The sequence below is a fragment of the Bacillus rossius genome, chromosome 12, assembly GCF_032445375.1.
Source record: "Bacillus rossius redtenbacheri isolate Brsri chromosome 12, Brsri_v3, whole genome shotgun sequence".
Lineage (NCBI taxonomy): Eukaryota > Metazoa > Arthropoda > Insecta > Phasmatodea > Bacillidae > Bacillus > Bacillus rossius.
This window is the reverse complement of record NC_086339.1, coordinates 50,373,599-50,398,741: the sequence shown is the minus strand read 5'-3', so window position 1 is coordinate 50,398,741 and position 25,143 is coordinate 50,373,599. Positions and strand designations below refer to the sequence as shown.

Here is a 25,143-nt window from a genome sequence, read left to right as displayed (position 1 = left end):
CATCTCGTACGAAGTTTCGCTTCGATGATTGCCATGTTTGGTTAACATTTATTGACAGTTTGCGACATCATGCGCAAAAATTAAAGTTCGTGTGCGTAATGATGAAGTACCTGCAAACATTTCGACCCTTGCTTTAGATTTGTGGCTCGTATGCGTACAAGTAAAAAAAATTAATGTTCAGCAATCGAATGGGTGATGGCTGGACATTAATTTATGCTTCAGACGGTTTTTGGTGAATTACGGGTAAATGATAATGGATTACATTCGGCAAAAACAGTTATTTGTGGAATGTTGAAATTTTACTATTATCTAAATATGCTTAGTGAGGCCAAAGACGTTATAACTTTTCTTGGCGATATTAGGTAGAACATTATCAATCAGCTTATTTATGAAGTAGCTACATACTTAAAATTTAAAAAATAAGCTTTTTTTAGACGGTTTATATATATATATATATATATCCGAGGACAATGTGAATAAGTGTGCATTCATTACAGTGAATACTCCCATTTACAATTCTGACGATGTGAAATAGTCTGTTAAACACTGTATCAAGAAACTCTGTCGGGAAGTAAAAGAAAATATAGGCAAAGGATCTGGCTGGTCTCTGTCTTGTGTAAACCGAGTGGAGATAAGAATTATTCATTTCCATCCAATGCACATCTATATGTTTATTGAATTGCTAACTTTCGCAAATGTTCCTGTAGTATTAAAGTATCTATCTACTAAATTTTATTTTGTAAATACTTTTTTTAACCTCTCATTTTTATGTTACCTTGATATCATATTTTATTAAATTTATTTATTTTTGCACTGACCAAGGATCAAACTGAGGACAGGAGTCGATCGAATAAATTATCAGGTATATAAATAGCATATTTATTTAATAATTTTTGGAATTTTCCCAATTTCTCTATTTATTTATTAGAATTTCCAAGATAACGTCTAAATTCGAGGTGGTGTTAGCCATGGTAACAATAAATAATAACTGCTCTTTGGTGTGTAAAAATTAAACTAACATGGTTGCAGCGCACTCTGTCATACGAAATCAAGTTGTGGCCTCCAGCAGACGAAAACAAGATGGCGGAAATTATGTCATACTAGGTGGTGAAATAAATACCCTGGCATTTGTGGTTGGTGGCCTTTTTGCTGATGGATTCCGTAGAGAAAAGATCAGAAGACATTTTTTTCTTCTATTTTTGCCCTCACGATGTTTGAATCTAGTAGGTGAGTAGGATGTTTAGTAGTATTATTTTATTAAAATTTGATTAAATAAATTTTGTTTAAATTTTTATTTTCACCCCATTCAAATATGATAATAATTATGGATATACAAGAAGGTGAGCATAACGATAATTGCAACGTTTAAGAATACAAGTTGGCGGTCATGGCATCCTTATTGGCTAGGTGCAGCTTAGAGTGGCTTGCCCATGGGGAATTTAATCCATTTTCAGTAAATTTTAACTGATTAGCATTTTTGAGGACTAAAATGGGAAATTTTTCCTTGAAATACAGATTTTTTTTTTTAGAAATTTTGAGTCACTGCAATTTAACATTGCAATTTTTGTTACAGTCGCCATCTTGAAATCTAATAACATGTCCGCCATATTGGATATGATTCTCAGCCAAATTTATATATTCTGATGTCACATCCCCATCTTGTTGTCTGTTGGGGGCCATAATCTGGGATGATTACATGACTACCACCTTGGTTATTTATGTACAACTGGAGGTCTACATCTTGGAAAGAGATATTTTTGTTTTTTTCTTTTTGTTCCAAAAGAGCATCAGCATAGTGCTCTCTATTGCACATAAGCTAATGTTGTTGTCCTTATCGACACAATAATTTTATTTTTTTCAAAATACATGCAAGCACTGGGAATAGAACAGTGAAAGGTAGGATCTCTGGGTTGGAAAATATATGCCTTTGATCGCACGGCCATAGAGACATTATCAGGACTAAGAATTAAAGTATATAAAATAAATATCACACATTCGGAATTTCATTTTTTTTTATTTGAAGAAATAATATCATAAAATGCTCGAAGGCATTGTCGCAATCTTTAATTGTTTACAATACTTTCTACCAGGACCGCTAGTTAACACACATCGACTGCTAGAGGGCGTCGCTGCCATATTGATTCCAGTAAGTGAAACCAGGAGTGCTAGAGTACACTATGGCTGATAGAGTGCACTGCCAACATATTAGTTTAATTTTTTTCACTAGAGTCAGGAATCATTTATTACTTTGGCGTCCACCATCGTGTGGGTCGTCTTTGCTACCATCTTGAAAATATGTAATTAGTTAGCTAGAAAGGTGGAAGAAATTCAAAAATTCATAAAAATTGACCTATTAATATACTGAATGGATACTTAGTAAATACAATAAAAATGATTTTACATATAAACTTATTACATAAAATATGACGAAAATCCTTAAAGCAGGTTAAGTTCCTAGTCTACCAGTCTCCAGTAAGATGTTGAAGATAAATTAGCCATCATCTTGGAAATATTGTAATGAAAAACATAGAATATCGGAAAAAATGTAAAAAATCATCAAAATAATCGTGAATTAAAATAATGAGATATCAGTCACCATGGTTAGATTATTGCCCAGTGATAAGAGAAACTAAATCTTGAAATAATATAAAAAATCTTGCTGTTTCCTTTTCGTGAAATTTATTAACCACTATCTCTACGAAAAACAACTCTGTACGAGATACATGTTCGACTAAATAATTTTTTTTTTTTGCTGTGCCTAACACGAATGCCTAAATTTTCGATGTACAGAATACCTTTTAACCAGTTAATGTACAATGCTAGACATACAGTCAAGTGTTTTTGGACAACGAGGCCAAGTAATGTACAATGTCAGGCGTATAGGCAAGATGTCTCCGAACCACGAGACCAATATTAACCTAACTTCAGACTTGACAACGCACATTCATTAAGAAACACAATCGAAAAAAGAAATAGACACAAAATACACTCAATGAACATGTAATGAACAAACAGCACACACACAAAACACCAAATGGACATGCAAAACACACACAGTACACAACTAAGGAACATGCAGAACACACACTGGACCAAAATACACACACAGGTCACGCAGTTTAAACACTGGACACAGTACATATAAAGGACATGCAATGAACACACAGTACACACACTGGACATGCAATACACACACAGGAGACAAAACTGACACACAGACCACATACTTTAAATGCAATGAACACACACTACACATGCAATAATTATACACACAGGACATGCAGTAGACAACAAGGAAGCAAAATTAGAAGCATAATCATAAAAAGGAAGCACATTTAAAAGACAATTCTAAAAATACCGCAATACAATCAGAAGCACAATCAAAGAAGGAAGCACATTGAAGGAAGAACGGACAATGAAAAAAAGGAAGCACAATGAGAAATGTAAGCACATTTAACGAAAAGGACACATGTTTCTACAAAAATTCAACTTGTTAGGATATGAACACGTCGCAGGAATATGGCAAAGGGATACGATCTCGTCACAGGGACACGATCTCACCACAGGCATACGATATCATCGCAGGCATATGGTTCCATGAGAAAGATACGGTCTCATCAGAGGTATACCCTCTTGTCAGAGGGATATGAATTCAATGGTTGAATTCAATGGTAGGATCCGATACTAAAGACTTGAATATGTGCATTAAACGAAAATGACATACATTTACACATTCATTCAACTCAGTAGGATGCGATTCTCTCAGTAGGATATGATTGCTAATATATTGCAATCTTCAATTGCTTCAACTGTGTTTACCCCCAACTGTCTTTTCCTGAACCGACTAGAACAACACTTGGCAACAAGGCTGCAAGGCTACAAGGTTACAATACCACAAGGCTATGGTACGACGAAACTACAAGTATTCAAGCCTGCAACTGTCTTTGGCTCCAGCTACAATGACATTTGGAACCGTAAATACTTTGAGCCTCATTGTCATGTAGCCTCGTGACCTTGAAGACTCGTAGCCTTGTAGCTAAATGTATTTTTTAGCTGGTGGGGCAAAAGACAATTAGAGCCTTAAATACATGTAACCTAATCGTCCCATAGACTTGTGGTCTTGTAGCCTCGTAGACTTGCAGCCTTGTAGCCAATTGTCTTTGTAGCTGGTGGGGCAAAGACAGTTAGTGTCAAAAACACTTGCAGCTGTTGGTTCCTACCGTATATTAGCGATTGTATCCAACTGAGACAATCGCATCCTATTGAGTTGAATGATCCTGTAAATGTACGACCTTTTTGTTTAAAATTTGTAGTCAATTCTGAAGTATCCTATCCTACTGTTGCATACGTATCCATTTGATGATAATGTATACCTCTGACAAGAGCGTATATCCCTGACGAAAGTGTATCCAACTGATGAGAGCATATCCCTTTGATCAGAACATATCCCTCTGAAGAGAGCATAACCCGCTAACGAGAATGTATAGCTCTGATGAGTTTGTATTCCTTCGACGAGAGCATAGCACTATGTTGAGACCGTATCTCTCTGATGAGACAGTATCCCTGCGATGAGATCGTATCTCTCTAATGAGACCGTATTTCTCTGATGAGACCGTATTGTTGCGATGAGATCGTATTCATGTGGCGAGATCCTATCCCTGTGCGGGGTCGTATCCCTGTGACAAGATCATATCATTACAATTTGAATTTTTGTATAAATTCGTGTTATTTTCGTTAAATGTGCTTCCTTTTTTCATTGTACTAACTTATTTGATGGTGCTTCCGATTTACTGCCTTATTAAAGAATGTTCTTCCAATTGTGCTTTCTTTATTTGTTCTTACAAATATGCTTCCTTAATTGATTGTGCTTCCAAAAGTGCTTCCTTTAATGATTGTGCTTCCGATTGTGCTCCCTTTTTGGCCACTGCATATTCTGTGTAAGTGATCATTCCATGTGTAGTGCGTGTACATTACGTGTACAGTGTGTATGCTATGAGTCAGTTTGTATCCTATATGTGTATTGCGTGTCCAGTGTATGTACTGTGTGTTCGTTGATTGTGTACTGCTTGTGTATTGCGTGTACTGTGTGTATTTTTCATGCCCATTTGGTGTTTTGTGTGTGTGTGCTGTGTGTTCATTATGTGTTCAGTGTGTGTACTGTGTCGAATGTATGTGCGTATTAAAGAATGAAGTCAGGTTAATATTGGTCTCGTGGTTCGGAGCCGTCTGTCCTATACGCCTGACCGGGCCTCGTGATCAAAATACACTTAAGTAATACGTCTAGTATTTTACACGAACTGGTTGGAAGGTATACCAAACATCGAAAATTAAAACTTTCGTGTTAGGCACAGCGACAATATATTTATTTTCTCGCACAACTATCTTGTATAGAGTCGCTTTTCGTACAAAAAGATAATGAACTTCATGAAATGTAATAGGAAACAGATTTTGATTTTAGTTTATGCTTTAGTTAATCATGTTACGGGTCGAGAATCGAACAAAGGTAATCTTATCAATAATTTTTAGGACACTTTTTTATTATTTTTACAATTTATTTCCGAATTTCTAGGGTTTTCACCACAAATTAAAAAAATTACGGCTTACTGGAGGCTGGTAGACTAGGAACCTAACCTGCCTTTAGGATTATCATCATATTTTATTTAAAAAGATTTTTGCATAAAATTAATTTTATTCTGCATCTACTAAGTATCGAACCAAGAACAGAAATCTACGGAATCAACCAGTATATTAATAAGAGATTTTTAAATGCTGTTTGTAAATTTTTAAACCTTCTATCTAAATGATTGCAGATTTTTTACATTGCGGCTTAGACGACCGACAAGATGGCGTACGCCTAAGTAATAAATGATTCATGTAATCTAGCAGGCAAAAATTTAACTATTATGACGGGAGCGCACTCCAGCACATGTAGTGTACGCTAGCGCTCCTGTTATCGATTACTGAAAACAAGATGGTGGCGACGCCCTCTAGCAGGTGATGTGTGTTAACTTGCATTCGTGGTAGCAAGTTTTAAAGTAAATATAAGGTGGCAACAACCCTCTCAAGTAGGTTATGCTATTATCCCTTCAAATTAAAAATACAAGATAAAAGCTGTTTTTATATAGGTACCTTAATTAATTATCAGTCCTGTAAATTTATCGATGGTCGTGCGGTCAAGGAATATGTTTTAAAACCCACAGGTCCTGTCAGTCATTGTTTGAATCACACCACTTTTTGAAGAAAGAAAATTAAATTTTTATGTCGATAAGGACCATAACAACATTATCAGGCAATTGAACATCGAACTTGTGTGCATGAGTCAGCGCAATGCTGGCTTCCTCTTGGAACATAAGCAGAAACAAATATGTCTGTATCCAAGATGTCGGCCTTCAAATGTACAGAAATAACCAAGATGGTGGTCGTGTAGTTAGTCATTCCATATAATGGCCTCCAGCTGACGACAACAAGATGGGGATGCGACGTCAGAATATAAAAAATGGCTGAGACATCAGATCCAAGATGATGTATATGTTATTAAAATTCAAGATGTTGACCGTAACAAAAATTTAAATGCTCAGGGATTCGGGCGCTCGATGACCAGTTTGCAGAATCCAAGATGGCGATTAAGGATCAAGATAAAGGTCAACGTTCAAGTTATAAGGTCTAGGTCAAAGGTGAAGGTAAAAGTCAAAGGTCAAAGTAAAGGTCATCAAATATGGCCGCCATGACATCAAGGGTAAAGTTCATTGACCCGCTCCTTTGCTCTACACAAAAAGCACTATCGCCAATACCTACTATTATATACTACTGGGCATGTGTTGATTTAAATATTATTTTACCGTCACATTTACATATTCACACTTTTGTTCATCAGTAATATAAACCTGCTAAACCGAGACAGCTAGAGAGAATTTCTGCAATTTAATTTTGACGTGAAAGTGACATTATGTACAAAAGTACATAGTAACATACAAATGGGGCCCCTGCGCCAGGCGCTCGCAGGAGGTGCCAGAGGTGCCGACCACCATCTTGGATTGTGACGTCATGGCGGCTATCTTGGATGCGTGTAATGGGACACAGCGTAACGGGACACAATGTAATGGGACAAGTATATCACGGCGGCCATCTTGTATCCGTCATTTTGGATGAAGTCATTTTGTTTTCTCGAACTTTCCGGTGTTGTGTTTTCCGCCATTTTGAATTATGACATCACCGTTGCAAATTTTGATACAGTCGCCATCTTTAAAATCCTTATTTATTATCCGAATTTAATGAATTTTTTTAAAAAATTATAAAAAATTAAATAATAAAATTTTAATAAAAATATTTTAAAAACATACATTTACGACACGGAGCTCGGAGTCCTCGGTTCGAAACCGACGAGTGCAAAAAAATTAAAAATGGAGACCGATCCTTCCCCCGTGGTGGCTTCTGGCAGACTGACCCCACCACTTGTTTCATAGCATAGTATGACGTCATGTCCGCCATCTTTAAATTTGGACACCATCTTGAAAATCTTTATTCCGATTTTAATAAAAAAATTCCAAAATGCATCAAAAAATTAACTTATTTTGATTCTGTTTGATTAGATCGATTTACGTCCTTGGTTCGATTTCCGGCGAGAGTAAACGGTCGAACTTCCTCCATGAAAGCTACCTAGACTGACCTACCACCAACAATAACAAGGTATATATCGTCAACTGGTATGACGTCATGTCCGCCACCTTGTCATCATCCGCTGGAGACCACCATCTTGTTTACGTCAGGTAGAGTGTGCTGATACCATGTTAGTATAATTTTCTGGGGACCATGCCATTGTCCTCAACTGTTGGCATTGAACTTTGACCTTGACCTTGAACTTTGACCTTGACCTTGAACTTTGATCTTGACCCAGAAATTTGACCTTAACCTTGAAAATTGACCTTGACCTTGAACTTTGACCTTGACCTTGACCTTGAAATTTGACTTTGTCCTTGTCGACCATCATGGATCCAACATTTTAAGTTCAGTACATGCTACCAGGAGCTACCACCTGCTGGAGTACACCATCTTGTGTGTGTATGTGTACTCGTCTTATAGAGTACATTTCCATCTGGATAATTTAATTCCAACCCGCTACAGTGCAGTAAACATTTATTACCGAGGTGCCCCGCCATCTGGAAATTTGGGCGCCATCTTGAAATCGTGTAATTATTTTGCTAGAAATTCGGCAAAAAATCCAAAATCCATCAAAAAAATGAATCATTAATTTACATATTGAATTGCTAGATTCCTGCTCTCGATGCGATACTTGAACAGTGACAAGTGTAACTAAATATTAAATAAATTTAATATTCCTTTTTTTCCATTACCATTCGCGATGCTTATAAATCATTCTCTCTTCAAAAATAAAAAAAAACACAAGTCAATGTACGACAATGTTCGACGAATTAAATACGTTGCTGATAAGTCTAACATGAAAGTCTAGTTTTTTAATAATCTGAATAACCTCTAAACCATTCATGTAAAAAGCCATACATTCATATAGACCAAGCGTCTTCGGACCGATAGACCGGGTCATAATCAATGTCAGACGTATAGACCAGTTATTTCTGAACCTCACGTCCTCCCTCATCGTCAGCTAATTATTTTCAATTGAACCAACGGACCATGTTTTTTACGCTTTAAAGAGGACCAAGAATCTAATAAAAAAGGCAGCACAATTAACAAAAAGGAAGCACATTTGGAAGAACAACCAAAAAAAAGGCAGCTCATTTGGAAGCACAATAAAAAAGTAAGCACAATTGGAAGCACCATCAACAAAAAGGCAGCACATTTGGAAGCACCATCAAAGAAGGAAGCACAATTGGAAGCACCATCAACAAAAAGGCAGCACATTTGGAAGCACCATAATCAAAAAGGCAGCACAATTGGAAGCACCATAATCAAAACAGCAGCACATTTGGAAGCACCATCAAAGAGGAAGCACAATTGGAAGCACCATCAACAAAAAGGCAGCACATTTTGAAGCACCATCAAAAAAGGAAGCACAATTGGAAGCACCATCAACAAAAAGGCAGCACATTTGGAAGCACCATAATCAAAAAAAGAACATTTTGGAAGCACCATCAACAAAAAAGCAGCACCATCAAAAAAGGAAGCACAATTGGAAGCACCATCAACAAAAAGGCAGCACATTTGGAAGCACCATAATCAAAAGGGAAGCACATTTTGGAAGCACCATCAACAAAAAGGCAAACAGAAAGCACAAGTTACGAGAACTAAGTCTCAGTTAGAAATCAGAATACAAGAAATAAAAACATTAAATTTTTTTATAATTAAAATTATTTATTTTATTTCTTTACATTAATCAAATGCAAGTAAAACAAGCCATTATTGTATGTAGCCAGTTTCCCTTAGTTCTTTAAATAAAAAGAATATTTCTTTGATGCACGAATAGTTTCCTGCACAAAGCGAACCATGTAGTCTTAGCCGGTCAACCAATATGTTTGGATCTTTCCATGATGTGTAATCATTCTCTTCTACCACCATCTTCCTTGCACGTTTATAATAAATATTACGATCTTTGGTGTGTTCCGTTTTACCACCAACCGCAGGGTAACTTTCATTTTTGAGACAGTGATCATCACAAGCTTGATCAGATTTATTTAATATATCACGTCGTTTACATCGTTTCGGTCTCAGGGCACCGTCACATTCTTCGATCTTGTCAGCGTTGGGTGCTTCATTACAGTCTATGTCTTTGTCAAAAGCCTCAGAGTCACTGTAATAATCACAGTAGAAGGCATCGTCTTCACCCAGATTACCGTAAGAATTCGATGTTGATGATGTCGAAGTGACTTCATCCTCTTCATGCTTCCTTTTTAGGAGTGCATCATTTTTACAAAGTAAGAAAGATCTACTTGAATTCGGCTGGAATATATTCTCACTTTTCACGTTAAGGATTCTTCCCTTGTCTTCATTCTTCCGTAAATCATCAACCTCCTTCAATTTAAGTTCTTTGTCGAGATCGGAAGAGCCAGGATAATTATCGTTGTATTGCAGATCACTCTTCCTTAGTCTAGTAGATTCATCGTTGTCCTCTAGCTTGTACGCAGGCTTGGCGTTACAAGTTCTGCCATGTCTTTTTAAGCTCTCTCTCCGCGTAAACGACTCGCTACATCAAACACAACTTATCATATTGTGTAGTGGTTTTTTTACACAGTCAGTCTTCTCGTGTTTTCTTTTATTCTTTCTCAAGATAAACTCTTTGCTGTAAACTTACACCTATGTTCTTTCCATACAGCGTCAGATCCCAAATCGGAATTCATATTAGTTACTGAGACTAATGCCATATAACAATTAAGTGTTTTAAATTAGATCCATTAATTAAATAGAAGTTTTTTCATATTTCATCAGCGAGAATTAATATATCTTATGCAAAGGTACTTGATGTATGTATTTCTGCTTTTCAACAACAGATGTCGCCACATGTTGCTTGCAGGTAAATAATATTTAGTTATTTTATGCGGGATGCGGGATGCTCACTAACGATCGCAAAAGAAGTATGGCTTCGCTAGACTCCGAGGAGAAGGAAGTTCGTCCTTCCTGTTGTTGCTTCTTAGATTTCTCAGAGATTATTATTGTTTTTTGACTGAGTAATGATATTTTTTAATTTCCACCTGATAAAAATATTACAAGTGTTGATTAAGTAGCAGAAATTCACTAATTAAATGCAACCTTGAATAAATGACATGCCTCATTAAGTAAAATAATCCTTCATACAGAGATCAATTTCCCACCTGTAACCAGAAGCACTCGGAGAAAACCATAAGATGTCTAGTCAGAAATAATCAGAAGCACTCGGAGAAAACCATCAGATGTCTAGTCAGGAAAAAAAGAAGCACTCGGAGAAAACCATCAAACTATTGTCATGAATAATCAGGAGCACACGGAGAAAACCATCATAATATTGACAAGGATAATCGGAAGCACACATAGAAACCACCAAAAGTTTTCTTTGATATCATAAACATACAAAAAAATATAAAAAATAAAAAAAAATACAAAAACAAAATCTGGCTTGTACTGGAACTCTAGCTTTGCACTACAATGAGATTTTCACAAGCTAGCAGAATTGGTTTTTGTATTTTTTGTTTTAATTTTTTTTTTTTTTTTTTTTTTGTAATTTTATGATATCAAAGAAACCTTTTGGTGATTTCTCCATGTGCTTCCGATTATTCTTGTTAATATTATGGTTGTTTTCTCCGTGTGCTCCTGATTATTATTGACAATATTTTTATGATTTTCTCCGAGTGCTTCTGATTATTACTGACTAGACATATTATGGTTTTCTCCGAGTGCTTCTGGTTACAGGTGAGAAATTGGTCTCTGCATGAAGGATTTTTTTTTACTTAATGAGGCATGTCATTTTATTCAAGGTTGCATTTAATTATTGAATTTCTGCTACTTAATCAACACTTGTAATAATTTTATCAGGTGGAAATTAAAAAAATATTATTACTCAGTCAAATAATAATAATAATAATAATCTCTGAGAAATCTAAGAAGCACCAACAGGAAGGACGAACTTCCTTCTCCTTGGAGTCTAGCGAAGCCATACTTCTTTTGCGATCGTTAGTGAGCATCCCGCATACCGCATAAAATAACTAAATATTATTTACCTGCAAGCAACATATGGCGACATCTGATGTTGAAAATCAGAAATACATGCATCAAGTACCTTTGCATGAGATATATTAATTCTCGCTTATGAAAAATGAAAAAAACTTCTATTTAATTAATGGATCTAATTTAAAACACTTAATTGTTATATGGCATTAGTCGCAGTAACTAATATGAATTCCGATTTGGGATCTGACGCTGTATCGAAAGAACATAGGTGTAAGTTTTGCAGCAAAGAGTTTATCTTGAGAAAGAATAAAAGACAACACGAGAAGTTTGACTGTGTTAAAAATCCACTACGCAATATGATAAGTTGTGTTTGATGTAGCAAGTCCTTTACGGAGGAGAGAGCTTAAAAATACATGGCAGAACTTTTAACGCCAAGCTTGCTTACAAGCTTGTGCACAACGATGAATCTATTAGATTAAGGAAGAGTGATCTGCATTACGACAATAATTTTCCTGGCTCTTCAGATCTCAACAAAGAACTTAAATTGAAGGAGGTTGATGATTTATGGAAGAATAAAGACAATGGAAGAATCCTTAACGTGAAAAGTGAGAATATATTCCAGCCGAATTCAAGTAGATCTTTCCTACTTTGTAAAAATGATGGACTCCTAAAAAGGAAGCATGAAGACGATGAAGACACTTCAACATCATTAACATCGAATTCTTACGGTAATCTGGCTGATGACGATGCCTTCTACGGTGATTGTTACAGTGACTCTGAGGCTGTTGACAAAGACATAGACTGTGATGAAGCACCTAAACCTGACAAGATCGTAGAATGTGGCGGTGTCCTGAGACCAAAACGATGGAATGTCATTATATATTAAATAAATACGATTAAGCTTGTGATGATCACTGTCTCAAAAATGAAAGCTACCCTGTGGTTGGTGGTAAAACGGAACACACCAGATATCATAATATTTATTATAAACGTGCAAGGAAGATGGTGGTAGAAGAGAATGATTACACATCATGGAAAGATCCAAACATATTGGTTGACCGGCTAAGACTTCTGCAAGGCTCGCTTTGTGCAGGGAACTATTCGTGCATCAAAGAAATATCCTTCATACTCAAAGAACTGAGGAAAGCTGGCTACAAACAATAATGGCTCGTTTTACTTGCGTTTGTATAATGTAAAAAATAAAATTAATTATTTAAATTATAAAAATTTATTGTTTTTATTTCTTGTATTCTGATTTTTAAATAAGACTTAGTTCTTGTAACTTGTGTTTCCTTTTTGCCTTTTAGTTGATGGAGCTTCCAAATGTGCTTCCTTTTTTCATGGTGCTTCCAAAATGTGCTGCCTGTATGATGGTGCATCCAAAATGTTCTGTCTTATTTATTATGGTGCTTCCATATGTGCTGTCTTTTTGTTTATGGTGCTTCCGAAATGTGCTTCCTTTTTTGATGGTGCTTCCGAAATGTTTTTCATTTTTTGATGGTGCTTCCAAATGTGCTTTCTTTGTTATGGTGCTTCCAAAATGTGATTCCTTTTTTGATGTTGCTTCCAAACGTGCTGCCTTTTTTTTGATGGTGCTTCCTATATGTGTTTCCTTTTTTAATGGTGCTTCCAAATGTGCTGCCTTATTGTTGATGGTGCTTCCATATTTGCTGTTTTTTTGTTTATGGTGCTTCCGATATGTGCTTCCTTTTTTGATGGTGCTTCCGAAATGTTCTTCCTTTTTTGATGGTGCTTCCAAATGTGTTTCTTTTTTATGGTGCTTCAAAAATGTGATTCCTTTTTTGATGTTGCTTCCAAATGTGCTGCCTTTTTGTTGATGGTGCTTCCAATTGTGTTTCCTTTTTTTGGTGCTTCCAAATGTGCTGCCATTTTGAGTATGGTGCTTCCAAATGTGTGCTGCCTTTATTGTTGATGGTGCTTCCAAATGTGCTTCCTTTTTGTTAATTGTGCTGCCTTTTTGATTGGATTCTTGGTCCTCTTGTAAGCGTAAAAAACATGATCCATTGTTCAATTGAATATAATTAGCTGACGATAAGGAAGGTCGTGAAGTTCGGAAATAACTGGTCTATACGTCTGACATTGATTATGACCCGCTCTTTCGGTCAGAAGACGCTTGGTCTAAATGTATGTATGGCTATGTACATGAACGGTTTAGAGGTTATTCAGATTATCGAAAAACTAGACTTTCATGTTAGGCTTATCGGCAACATATTTAATTCGTCGAACATTGTCGTACATTGACTTGTGTTTTATTTTTGAAGAGAGAATGATTTTTAAACTCGGCGAAAGGTAATGGAAAAACTGAATATTTAATTTATTTAATATTTAGTTACACCTGTCACTGTTCATGTATCGAATCAACAGCAGGAATCCAGCGATTCAAAATGTAAATTAATGAGTAATTTTTTATGAATTTCGGACTTTTTCCCGAATTCCTAGTTAAATAATTACACGATATTAAGATGGCACCCAAATTTCAAGATTGCGGGGGCACCTCGGTAATAAATGATAACTGCACTGTAGCGGGTTAGAATAAAATTATCCAGATGGAAATGTACTCTATAAGACGAGATGTGTACACACAAGATGGTGTACTCCAACAGGTGGTAGCTCCTGGTAGCATGTACTGAACATAAAAAGTTGGATCCATGATAGTCGACAAGGATTAAGTCTAATTTCAAGGTCAAGGTCAGATTTAAAGGTCAAGATCAGATTTAAAGGTCAAGATCAGATTTAAAGGTCAAGGTCAAAGTCATATTTCAAGGTTAAGATCAAAGTTTTAGGTCAAGGTCAAAGTTCAAGGTCAAGGCAAATTTAAAGGTCAAGGACAAAGTTCAAGGTCAAGGTCTAAGTTCAAAGACCAGGTATAAGTTCAAAGACAAGGTCTAAGTTCAAGGTCAAGGTCAAATTTCTAGGTCAAGGTCAAAGTTCAAGTTCAAGGTTAAAGCTCAATGCCAACATAAAGGACATTGGTATGGTGAACAGAAACTTATACTCACAAGGTATCAGCAAACTATAGCTGATGTAAACTAGATGGTGCTCTCCAGCGGATGAAGACAATATGGCGGACATGACATCATACTAGTTGATATATACCTTGTTATTGTTGGTGGGGGGAGTCTGTCTGCCAGCAGCTTCCTTGGAGGAAGTATCTGATGTTTTTTTTTGGTCTTACCGGTTACGAACCAAGGACGAGAATAGATCTAATAAATCAGTATTCTAATAAGTAAATTGTTTGATGAATTTTGGAATTTTCTCGAATCTGTAGCATTAAAATTACGAATTTTTAAAATGGCGGCCGTAACAAAAAGTGCAACGGTGTTTTTTAGGATTTTTATTTTTTAATTCAATTAATAAATATGTTTTATACTTTTTAAAATTTTTCCCGATTTTATAAAATAAAAATTACAGATTTTCAAGATGGTGGCCGTAACGATAATTGCAACAGTTACGTCTTAATACAAGATGGTGGTTCTGTCTCGAACAGGTGATGATATTATTACTTCAAATAAAACCAAATACAAGTCCGAATATACATGTTATTTCTATATATATCTTTTTTTAATTTTCAGTCTGGCAAATGTCTCGATGGTCGTGCGGTTAAAGGCGTATGTTTTCCAACCTAGAGATCAGAGCAGCGATGGTTCGAATTACAGCGCTTCCGATATATTTTTCATAAAAAATTAAATTTAATATGCCGATAAGCACCATAATAGCTATTTGTAGGTAATATAACATCGTCCTTATGGGATGAGACAGAGCGACGCTGGCGCTCTCTAGGAACAAACAACAGAAACAAATTCGACGGTATCCAAGATGGCGGCCTCCAGTGTAACAGAAAAAATCAATATGGCGACAGAGACGAAAATTTCATCATAATAAGAGGGGCGCTCGATTTAAATATGGAGGATCCAAGATGGCGGCTCCAATATGGCGGATCCAAAATGGCCGCCGGGGTTAAGGTCAAAGTCACGGTACTACTTGTCCCGTTACCCTGTGTCCCGTTACGCTCATCCAAGATGGCCGCCGTGAGTTCACAATCAAAGATGTGGCTCGGCACCTCGCACCTCCCCCTGAACCCTGTTTCCGGACCGTTTATCCTATACTACTTATATATATATTTATTTATATACAGAGGCTGCATACACACACCAGACGAGAAGGTGTTTTATGTTTAATGTAATATTTGAACGAAAGACCTGCATGAAAAAAAATGTCAAAATATTTTTTACAACTATTATAGCCAACTTTCTGTCCGCGACATCGTTTATTGTGGCCCACGAAAGTAAACGGCACAGAAGATAATCATAGTTTTTATTTGTCTTCAAGGTAATTAAATATTTTCAATCTATGGTTCTGTCGAAAATAATTGAAAATAACCTTTATGCAGTCAAATATAAAGCAAATTAAAATATGTTGTTTTTTTTTCATTTTCATATATTTTACTAGTGCTTTACTAAAGCATATAATTATATAATATGTGGTATAACGAACAGTAAATTTTTATGAGAGCATACTTTACTGTTTCGGAAGAGTTATTGAAAGTATACTTATTTTAATTAAACATTAAAATGGGTGTATATATATATATATATATATATATATATATATATATATATGAAGCAGTTAATACATAATAAATTTTAGGATTAGAGATGTTTTGAGGAACTATCTTCAATTTGCTCAGATGGTATTAAATCATAGGACGGTACAAAATTTTGTTTTGTTTGGACTTTACAGCAAAATAAAATTAAACTAGTCGCACTAAGCATTTACCGGGAGGCACTGTGTACAAGGACGTACACAAGGGGAAAATTGTATGATATACACAACATCCTCCCCAAAAAATCTTAAACAGACCTAAATAAATCTATAATTTCTACCAACAAAAGGGAAAAAAAAATACAAGCAAATAATGTGCCAAGTTGTTCTATCTCCAAACCCCTCCCCCATCAAAAGAAATTCTGCATACTCTCAGACTGTGTGTAAAATCAATTAATTCGTTTGGTACCACGGTTATTGTAGCCAAGATTGCCAATTTATAAAATAAAAGAGGGAAATTTATCTTGATCACAGGATTCACTATATTTTTAGAAGAACGGCGATTTGTAATGGTATACGAAAGTTACATCCTAGGACGCGGGAAGTGCCAAGTCCGATTGTACGAGCTACGGAATGAAATCCTGTTATTTCTGTCTGAAAATTTTTAACAGTATGAGCTAAAGAATATTCAATTTTTAATTCTCACATATATTATTGAACCTTAAAATTTTTGATTTGTAGTTGAAGCAAAACAATAACATTTTCCAATTTATAGTGACAACCAACTGATTTTAGAATTCACCGGATGATATTAATGTTTTGAAATTTTTCATCCTAACGCATAAATGTTTAAAAATCCTAAAGGGGGTGCCTCCCATTTCAAGTCAAGATATTATATTTATAGTAACTACAAATAAACTTGTAGACTTTTTTCAATTGTTTAACTTTCACGAAATGAAAAATATATGCAGTGCATACTTTTTGCATTATTAGTTGCCAAAGTTACATTTTTAACGTTTTTGGGTTGTACAAATAAGGAGAATATAATTTTTTGCAGAACTTAAACATTTTTAGGTTTAAGTGCAATGCCACTGGCTACTTCAAGAAATGGTTTGAATTTCTTTAAGATAGTATTAATTAATTTTACCTTACGTTTCCAAATGCTCGAATTTGTTACGATTTTGAAAGCCAAGAAACAGGAAATGAGTTTTCGTGATAGAAATGCAAACCATATCATGAAGTAGCCAGTGGCATTGCAGTTAAATCTAAAAAGTTTCAGTTCTGCAATAAATTAAATTCTCCCTATTTGTACAACCCAAAAACGTTAAAAATGTAACTTTGGCAGCTAATGATGGAAGAAAGTATGTGCTGTATATATTTTTCATTCCGTGAAAGTTAAACAATTGAAAAAGTCTTAAAGATGATCAGTGATTAATATAAATATAAAATCTTGACCTGAAATGGGAGGCACCCCTTAAAGGAATGAGGTACTTTGTTAACCACTTGAATCTTTGTGAACTACAGGCCGACCCCTCCAATAATTTGTGCCAAACAACTGGAGCTGAATTTTAGAAACTGATTTCCCGTGAACTTTATCATTTTTATCAGATATTGTGTTCGTTTTTGAAAGTACATACATTTAAGATACTGCATTTTCGGTGAAAAAACAAGTCAAATATAAGACCACGTTTATACTTTCCGACATTTTAATGTCACATTATTCGTGTGGCTAAATCCACATTTAAGTAAACTTTAAGTCATAGGTGTTCGCCCACTTGGTGTTGGGGCTAGCGTGACTGGCTGGTGAGCCAAGGTCTCGGATTCGATTCCTAGCCGGGTTCAGAACTGAGGACTGGGTTTTTTTGTGAAGCCCCATTCCTCTTCATTCCGGGAAGGCAGTGACGAATCACCGTAGATTGATTTTGCCCTGGCAAGCATAGGAACGTCATGGCTGCCATCAGTGTGGCGTTGCCTGTGCCTTCGACACCCAGAAATAGACTTAAGTCATATATAGGTACACAGTGTACAGAAGTCAAAGATTACAATAAGTACTTAAAAATTGTAACTTTTGTCTATACACAGCATACATTTTTCAATGAGATTTCTTTAAATTTCAATATTTGTATTTGTGTAGGTATTGTATAAAAATAAACTTTGCTAAAAACTTTCTTTTCGCATGTAATCGTACGCAAAATAATCTTTGTAAGTCTATGTACATCTATTGCTGGGTGATAAACTACATTAAAAAAGTAAACTATTTTACTTATTATAAATGTGTATGTTATCTGATCTCGGATGGATTTAAAAGAATTATTTATAACTTGCCCTCAAAATAGTGAATTTGGACATATATGTTCAATACTTAGATGCATAGTTGCTCTATTTTAATTTAGAAAATCTGCTTGTATGTAAATAAATATAAAATATAAGAAAATAATTCAGCATTAAAACTTTATTTCTGTCTTCTATTTAGTGCTATGTCCATAACACATTTAAAATATGATTTTATTAACTTACCATGAAAACTGTAACAAAAACGTTTTACTATCATAAGCAATTTAATTAAAGTAAATAATTTTCAAGTAAAATTGTCTGTCAGGTTAATATTTACTTATGGGCTTAAAGTTAAAGCTAACCCTCAATACTGGGCAGAGACTTACCACCAGAAATCTCGCCCTCATGGTGTCGTTAATCTCGCCATGATCACACCAGCCATTCTCCGTGATGAATATGGAGACGTTGTTATAGTTGTCTGATATCAATTTAAGCATTTTCCTCATTGCAAAGGGTGTGTACTGCAAACAAAGTAAATGCAACACATGAATATTTAGTCTCTTAGCACACTTTCAGAATTTTTATATGTTAAAGTAGTATCGGATTTGGCAAGATCCACAAGTGACGTCTTAAGACTATTTGTCGAATCTCAATCAGTTATTACTTAGATAAATGATGACCAACTAGCGGCCCATGACTTTAATTCGCGGGGTTTCATAAGCAAATATTTTTTTTCCTTACCTAATTAAAACTAAGACAAGTGTGTTTGGGAAGGGAGTGTGTTATGGAGGAACAAAGGTGCGTCTCAGGTCGAAGCCTTTTGGCCTAGTCGTGCCAGGATTAGCCATGTATCATGTGCTAGGAGATGATTGGCCAGTCATGACAGAAATTGTCATGACTAATTCCCCTAACTCTAAATTATAGACTATAACTTGATAATTTAGACACAGGTAAAACCTCCATAGATGCAGGGAAAACACTGGGGACAGTCATGAGGGATGAACATATACATGCATTAAGAGTAGGAGAATACAAGAGACAGGATAATATGATGGAGATTTGGACAGAGTATAAAAGGAGTCTTCCATGCTTGGGTTGGGCATTTGGACACATTGTCCGCTTTATGTTAAATCCAGGTCCATACCAGGAATACAAGCGTCCGTGGTGGTAAGTGGCTATACTGAACACTCACCCAGTTACCAGTCAGCACATAAATAATCTTACAATAAAATATTACCAAATATACTCTAGTGTATTAGCATTATCCGAATACGTAAAGATGCACCCATAGCATTCACTTCCCTACATCCTATCACAAATACAACAGCACACTCTTAGACGCATTTATAAGGAATGAAGGGTGTCCAAATATTTTTACTGTTGGCACTATCTGTTCTTAGTTAGTCGTACTAATGTGCTTGCAGCATTTTTGTGTCGTGGTACCTACGAAGATTCAACAAAACGTAATTAACAACTACCTATGGTAAATACAATTACATTTTTTTTAAATAGTGTGGATTTTATAAATGTTAATAAAGAAATTTTTTTTATAATGAATCCCAAAATTTTTAATTTTTATAAATAGCATTAAATATACCTAAAAGTTTAAGTTCACCAAGAGAAAAATTTTTTAATGAGTGTCACGTTACTATAAATCTCGAGTTTAATTGGACGCATGTTAGTGGTGCATCGACATCCGGTGTGAGAATTAGAAAGTAACGCAAAAATGGCCGTGTCCAACAAAATTTAATTTAAGTAGATTCATTAGCTAAGGGATACATTAGGTTAGTATTTAGATAAGTTACTGTTGCATTGCTTATCTCACATAAATTAAAAATTATATTTATTATTTAAACAATTTTTTGTAATATACCTATACATTGTCCCACGCTAATTCTTCATAGATGAAAAAGATTTTCGTTATTATTATTTTGTTAATACTGCGTTGAAATGATAGATTTTCGTGTTCACTAAATAAAACCTCATTAAAAAAATTCTTGTCTAAAATTTAATATTTTTTCCAATGTTTCCGGCCCTCTGATTGGTTTGAAGAATATCTCACCTTCGAAAAGAGAGAAGTTGGTCATCACTGCGTTAGATACAGCTAGATTGTTATATCTAGGTGAATTGTTGATCGTTTATCATGCATTAAGAAATTATTATTTTTATTTTACAGACGTCACTAATCTTCAACCTCGTCATTGCCCATTTAGTTCATATGAATTTTTTTTTTTTTTGCGTTCCATCGTTTATATGATAGTTCATTTTTTTATGAATTCGTTTAGTTTTTCTATACTCTAATGACAGTTAGAATCATTAAATTTGACATGATTAAAAAATGGTTGGATGTGCAGATACGAATAGTTCTCATCTGAATATTATTTCACTGCAGAAAAGTAATGTATCTGGAAACATCACTGATAGTGTCGGGTCAAAATTCTACTAATAAATCACACAGAATACGTTCAAGCTAGCTTAACCCTTACTTAGGAGGGAGAGAAATGAGGGTTCATATAGGGACAAGAATAAAAAAGTTCATCACAAGGGTTATTGTGTAGAAAAAGTGAACACTGAATTTTTTAATTAGTTACTTCAGAGAATGATGTGTAAAACAAACATAAAATAATAGTAAACTCTCACATTTATTATTTTATTTAAAATAATTTTGCTGTTAAAATTATATATTTTTTTAAATTTACAAACTGTAAGGTGGTAACATGTATATAATTAATTAAAAAAACAGATAAATTAAAATTGATGAATGCAAAGTGGTTTGCACTATGAAATCACCTGGGGAGATAATATATGATTTGTAGAGAAAATGTGAAAAATATAATGGAAACATGCTTTGAATACTTAACTATTAAGTAGTCAGTAAATAGTACCATGTTGACATTTTTTTGTTATATTTTACCAGTGGATTCATAGTTTTTAAATATGTTACTATTGAAAATATTAGGTTTTTTTTAATATAACGATTGTAGAACTATAGCAAATACTTTTTTGTTGTTCTGATTTCAATTTATTCTGTTAGTTGTGATAAGAAACACGTAAGTAAGCGGTGAGTAACATGTAAATGAGGCTCCCCTCCGGCACCAGGGTTCAGGGTTTGGTGCTGTATTGCCGACATCCATTTTGGTTTGTGACGTCATGGCAGCCATCTTGGATGACCTTGAACTTGACTATTACCTTGACCTTTGACCTTAAATATGGTGAACATCTTAGTCCGCCATATTGGATCCACTATTTTGTTTTTCACCATTTTGAATTATGACAAAATAGTTTCAATTTCCGTAACGGCCGCCATATGAGAAACCCGTAATTTTTATGAAGAATATCGGGGGAAAAAAATTATTCATGAAAAAATTTAATCAATCAAATTTAATAAAAAAAATAGTTAAAAAAATATAATTTTTTATAAAAAATGCACACTTAATGCTATTAAGCTCGGAAGCATCGGTTCGAACCCGCGAGATAAAAAAAATGCGACAGGTCCTTCCTCCATGGAAGCCACCAGCAGACTGACATCCCTCAACTTAATCCAAAGTATATATCGTCAGATGGTATGATGTAATGTCCGCCATCTTGAAAATTTGCAATTATTATCTGTCTTTAATAAAAAAACTCTAAAATTTATAAAAAAGTTACTAACCAAAATTTAATAAAATCTTATTTAGCAAATCTATTGCATGGTCGCCATCTTGGATTCTAGAAACATTGCAAATTTCGTTACGCCCACCATCTTGGATGTGTATGACATCATTATTGCACTTTTCATTATGCTTGCTATCTTGGATTTAGAATGTATGAATTATCGTTTTGGCCGCCATCTTGAAAATCCGTAAATTTTATGCTTCAAATTAAAAAAAACTAAATTCATATAAAAATAACTAATTATTTTTTAATAAAATATTTTATTTAAACACACACTTATGTCCATGGTTCTAGGTCAAAACTAAAAAAATATGTTAAATCCTTTCTCCACAGAAGCCACTGGCCGACTGAGCTCCAACCACTAATGCAAAGGTATTTATACATCGCCAGCTAGTATGATGCCATGTCCACCATCTTGTTTTCAACTGCTAGAGCGCGCTCCCATTATGGTTTTTTAATTATGGTCCACTAGAGTGAAGTATTCATTTATTATTACTGACGCCTACCGCAATCTTGAAATTTGGGTGCCATCTTAGAAATATGTAATTATTTACCTAATAATTCGCGAAAAACCAAAAAATTCAAAAAAGAAATCAATCGTATATTTACTTATTGATTCGATACTTGGTTCGATATTTGGTCGATGCAAAAAAAGTAATTTAATTAAAAATATCACAAAAGTAACAGATTCTAGAAATAAAACCCCACAAGTTCTTTTACCAACATAAATTTTTATTATATAAATTCTACATTTCTACAAGTATAAATAAAACACAAGCAAATTACTAAAGTCTTGAGTATTTCTCGATTTATGCATCCACTACCCACGAATTAAAGCGAGCACTTCAAATATCTTAAAATGTATTTTCTGTTTATCAGGTCGGCTCATTGGTGCACCACATTTTTCATATTGAGAATAATTTTCTATTTCATTAAAAGGACAGTGGTATATTTCAGGCCGTTTTGCACTTGGAATAACTGCTAATGTTTTACCACATAAGATGCAGCTTGAATCTGATGAATGATCAACATGTCCTTTGTAAAATTGCTTAATCACCTGATGCACTGATATTTTATGCGTTCAGAGTTACTGTTACTATTGTGTATTACATAATCACGTAATTTCAAATTTTTGATTTTGTCATAGTATGCACAAGTGGGTGATGGAACACTGTTAGATGCTGCTTATTTTAAAGATGTTACTGGTACTGTCGACAACCGCAGTGACACCACAGAAAATTTAAATTCGGAAGTCTTCAAAGTCTGCTCTGCGGAAAATGTTGTACGCGTCAAAATCACCTGCTGTGCTGGAAGAGTAGGTGTAGCTGTTGACCTCGTTGTCATCGGGCTCTGCACTATTGATGGTAGGCCTTCCATGCAGGTCATTGTTAATAGTGGTTATGATGCCATCGAGTTCTCAAGAATATTTAGATACTGGTCTATTATGTAAGACAAGTCTAACTATCCATTCCGCTCATCACTGCAACCAGAGACGAACTGAAGTTCTCATCGTCTGGGCTTCAGTTATATACTTTCATTGGCTGGTATAATACATGAGTCAAAACAACAGCCATGTTCATTATGCTTACACTTAACTTTCCCGGAGCATTTTTTATAATGTCGATGCAAGCTATCGATATGTGAAAATAGTTTATTACACTTGATGCACTTAAACAGTATTCTTTGAGCATTATTTTAAAACCCGCTTCTTTTATGTATGCGCGCACTTGAAGTGGTAGTGAATGACACACTACAGTATTTGCACTGTAGTGATGAACGTTCGTCATTTTTTGAAGTCTGCAATGTTGATATCAAAACTTCAACCGATGGAACAGTACAAGTCGATATCGGTATCTCAGATCTCTGCATATGACAGTAGTGTTGATGTTGGGATCTCCACGATTGCCATTGATCTCTCCGCTGATGCCGACGTCGCAGCAATCGTCGCCGATGCCATCAGGTTTCCTGTAGTCGATGGTAGATTATTCATTGAGTTATCTAGAACAGCGGACTTATACACCAGAATGGTCAAACAAGGCGATCTGCACGACACCTTGACCAGAAGTGGACTGAGGATCACATCTTCTGGACCTAACTTATATACCCGTAGCCAACTGGTATACTACATGAGTCAAAATAACGAATATTTTTAAACATTATTTTTTTATTAGATTAAAAATTAAGGTATCTTAAAATTCCAGAAATAAAATCACACACGTTCAAGTGTTACACATTTATTTACAAAAATTAGACAAATGCATATAAGGTTAAGGAATTAAGAATTTTCGTAAGCAAAGTCTTTAAAATTGCACTAACTGTCTCGTCGACTAAGTACTGATTCGTCGACTCTGGTTCCGACTGGTTCGTCAATTCCGGTTCCAACTAGTACGCTAGTATCGGGCTCAGGAACACAGGTTTCCAGCTGGTCATCTTCTTCGGCAACGACTGCTTCGGTGAGACATGGACATTGACGTCTGTGACCACGGCTGCGCCTGGAGTTTGAATCATTGCTTGTTGAGACAGGTTCACTGCCTGAACTACGACGAGCGCACATCATTTGGACGCCTGCGTAGATGCATCGCATGTCACAACCTGCTGCATCACGTCCATGTTTGGTTTTGTACGTGGAGACGAGGTGACTACTTCAGAGATGAGGAAGGATTGTGTGCGGTATCATGTGATAGACGGCACAGTTTCTAGGTTACCAATAATATATAAGCTGCTGAGTAGATTCGTAGGACACAGGAAAGTACGCAAACTGCCTGTGCCGAGCACCTCCATTGCAGGTTTCCGTATATGTACGTAAATACCCAGCATCCCAGTGGCTGTACTCGACACTGCTGAAGCTAGGTCTTAAGCTCACGTACACGTTAGAAGGGTGAAACGCAAACATCTTCTTGCAGGTCGGACGACTACTGAAGGCACGAACGTTTGCACATCCTTTATATATGGTGCCTTCTAATCTCAATGTGAGTGCCATTTCCGCAATAGCTGCAAGTTTGAACAAGTGCAGACTCGTTCAAACATGTCTTGTGGCTG

At 35.3% G+C, this 25,143-nt stretch overlaps 1 protein-coding gene across 1 annotated transcript in view; it reads right to left on the bottom strand.

Annotated features, from left to right (window-relative positions):
• Nucleotides 1-25,143, bottom strand: part of LOC134537929 (myrosinase 1-like) — a 241,491-nt gene that overhangs the window by 7,631 nt on the left and 208,717 nt on the right. The window contains exon 9 of the mRNA XM_063378905.1: nucleotides 18,837-18,971. Within this exon, the coding sequence (XP_063234975.1) occupies nucleotides 18,837-18,971 (135 nt within the window). The remainder of the gene's footprint in view (nucleotides 1-18,836; nucleotides 18,972-25,143) is intronic.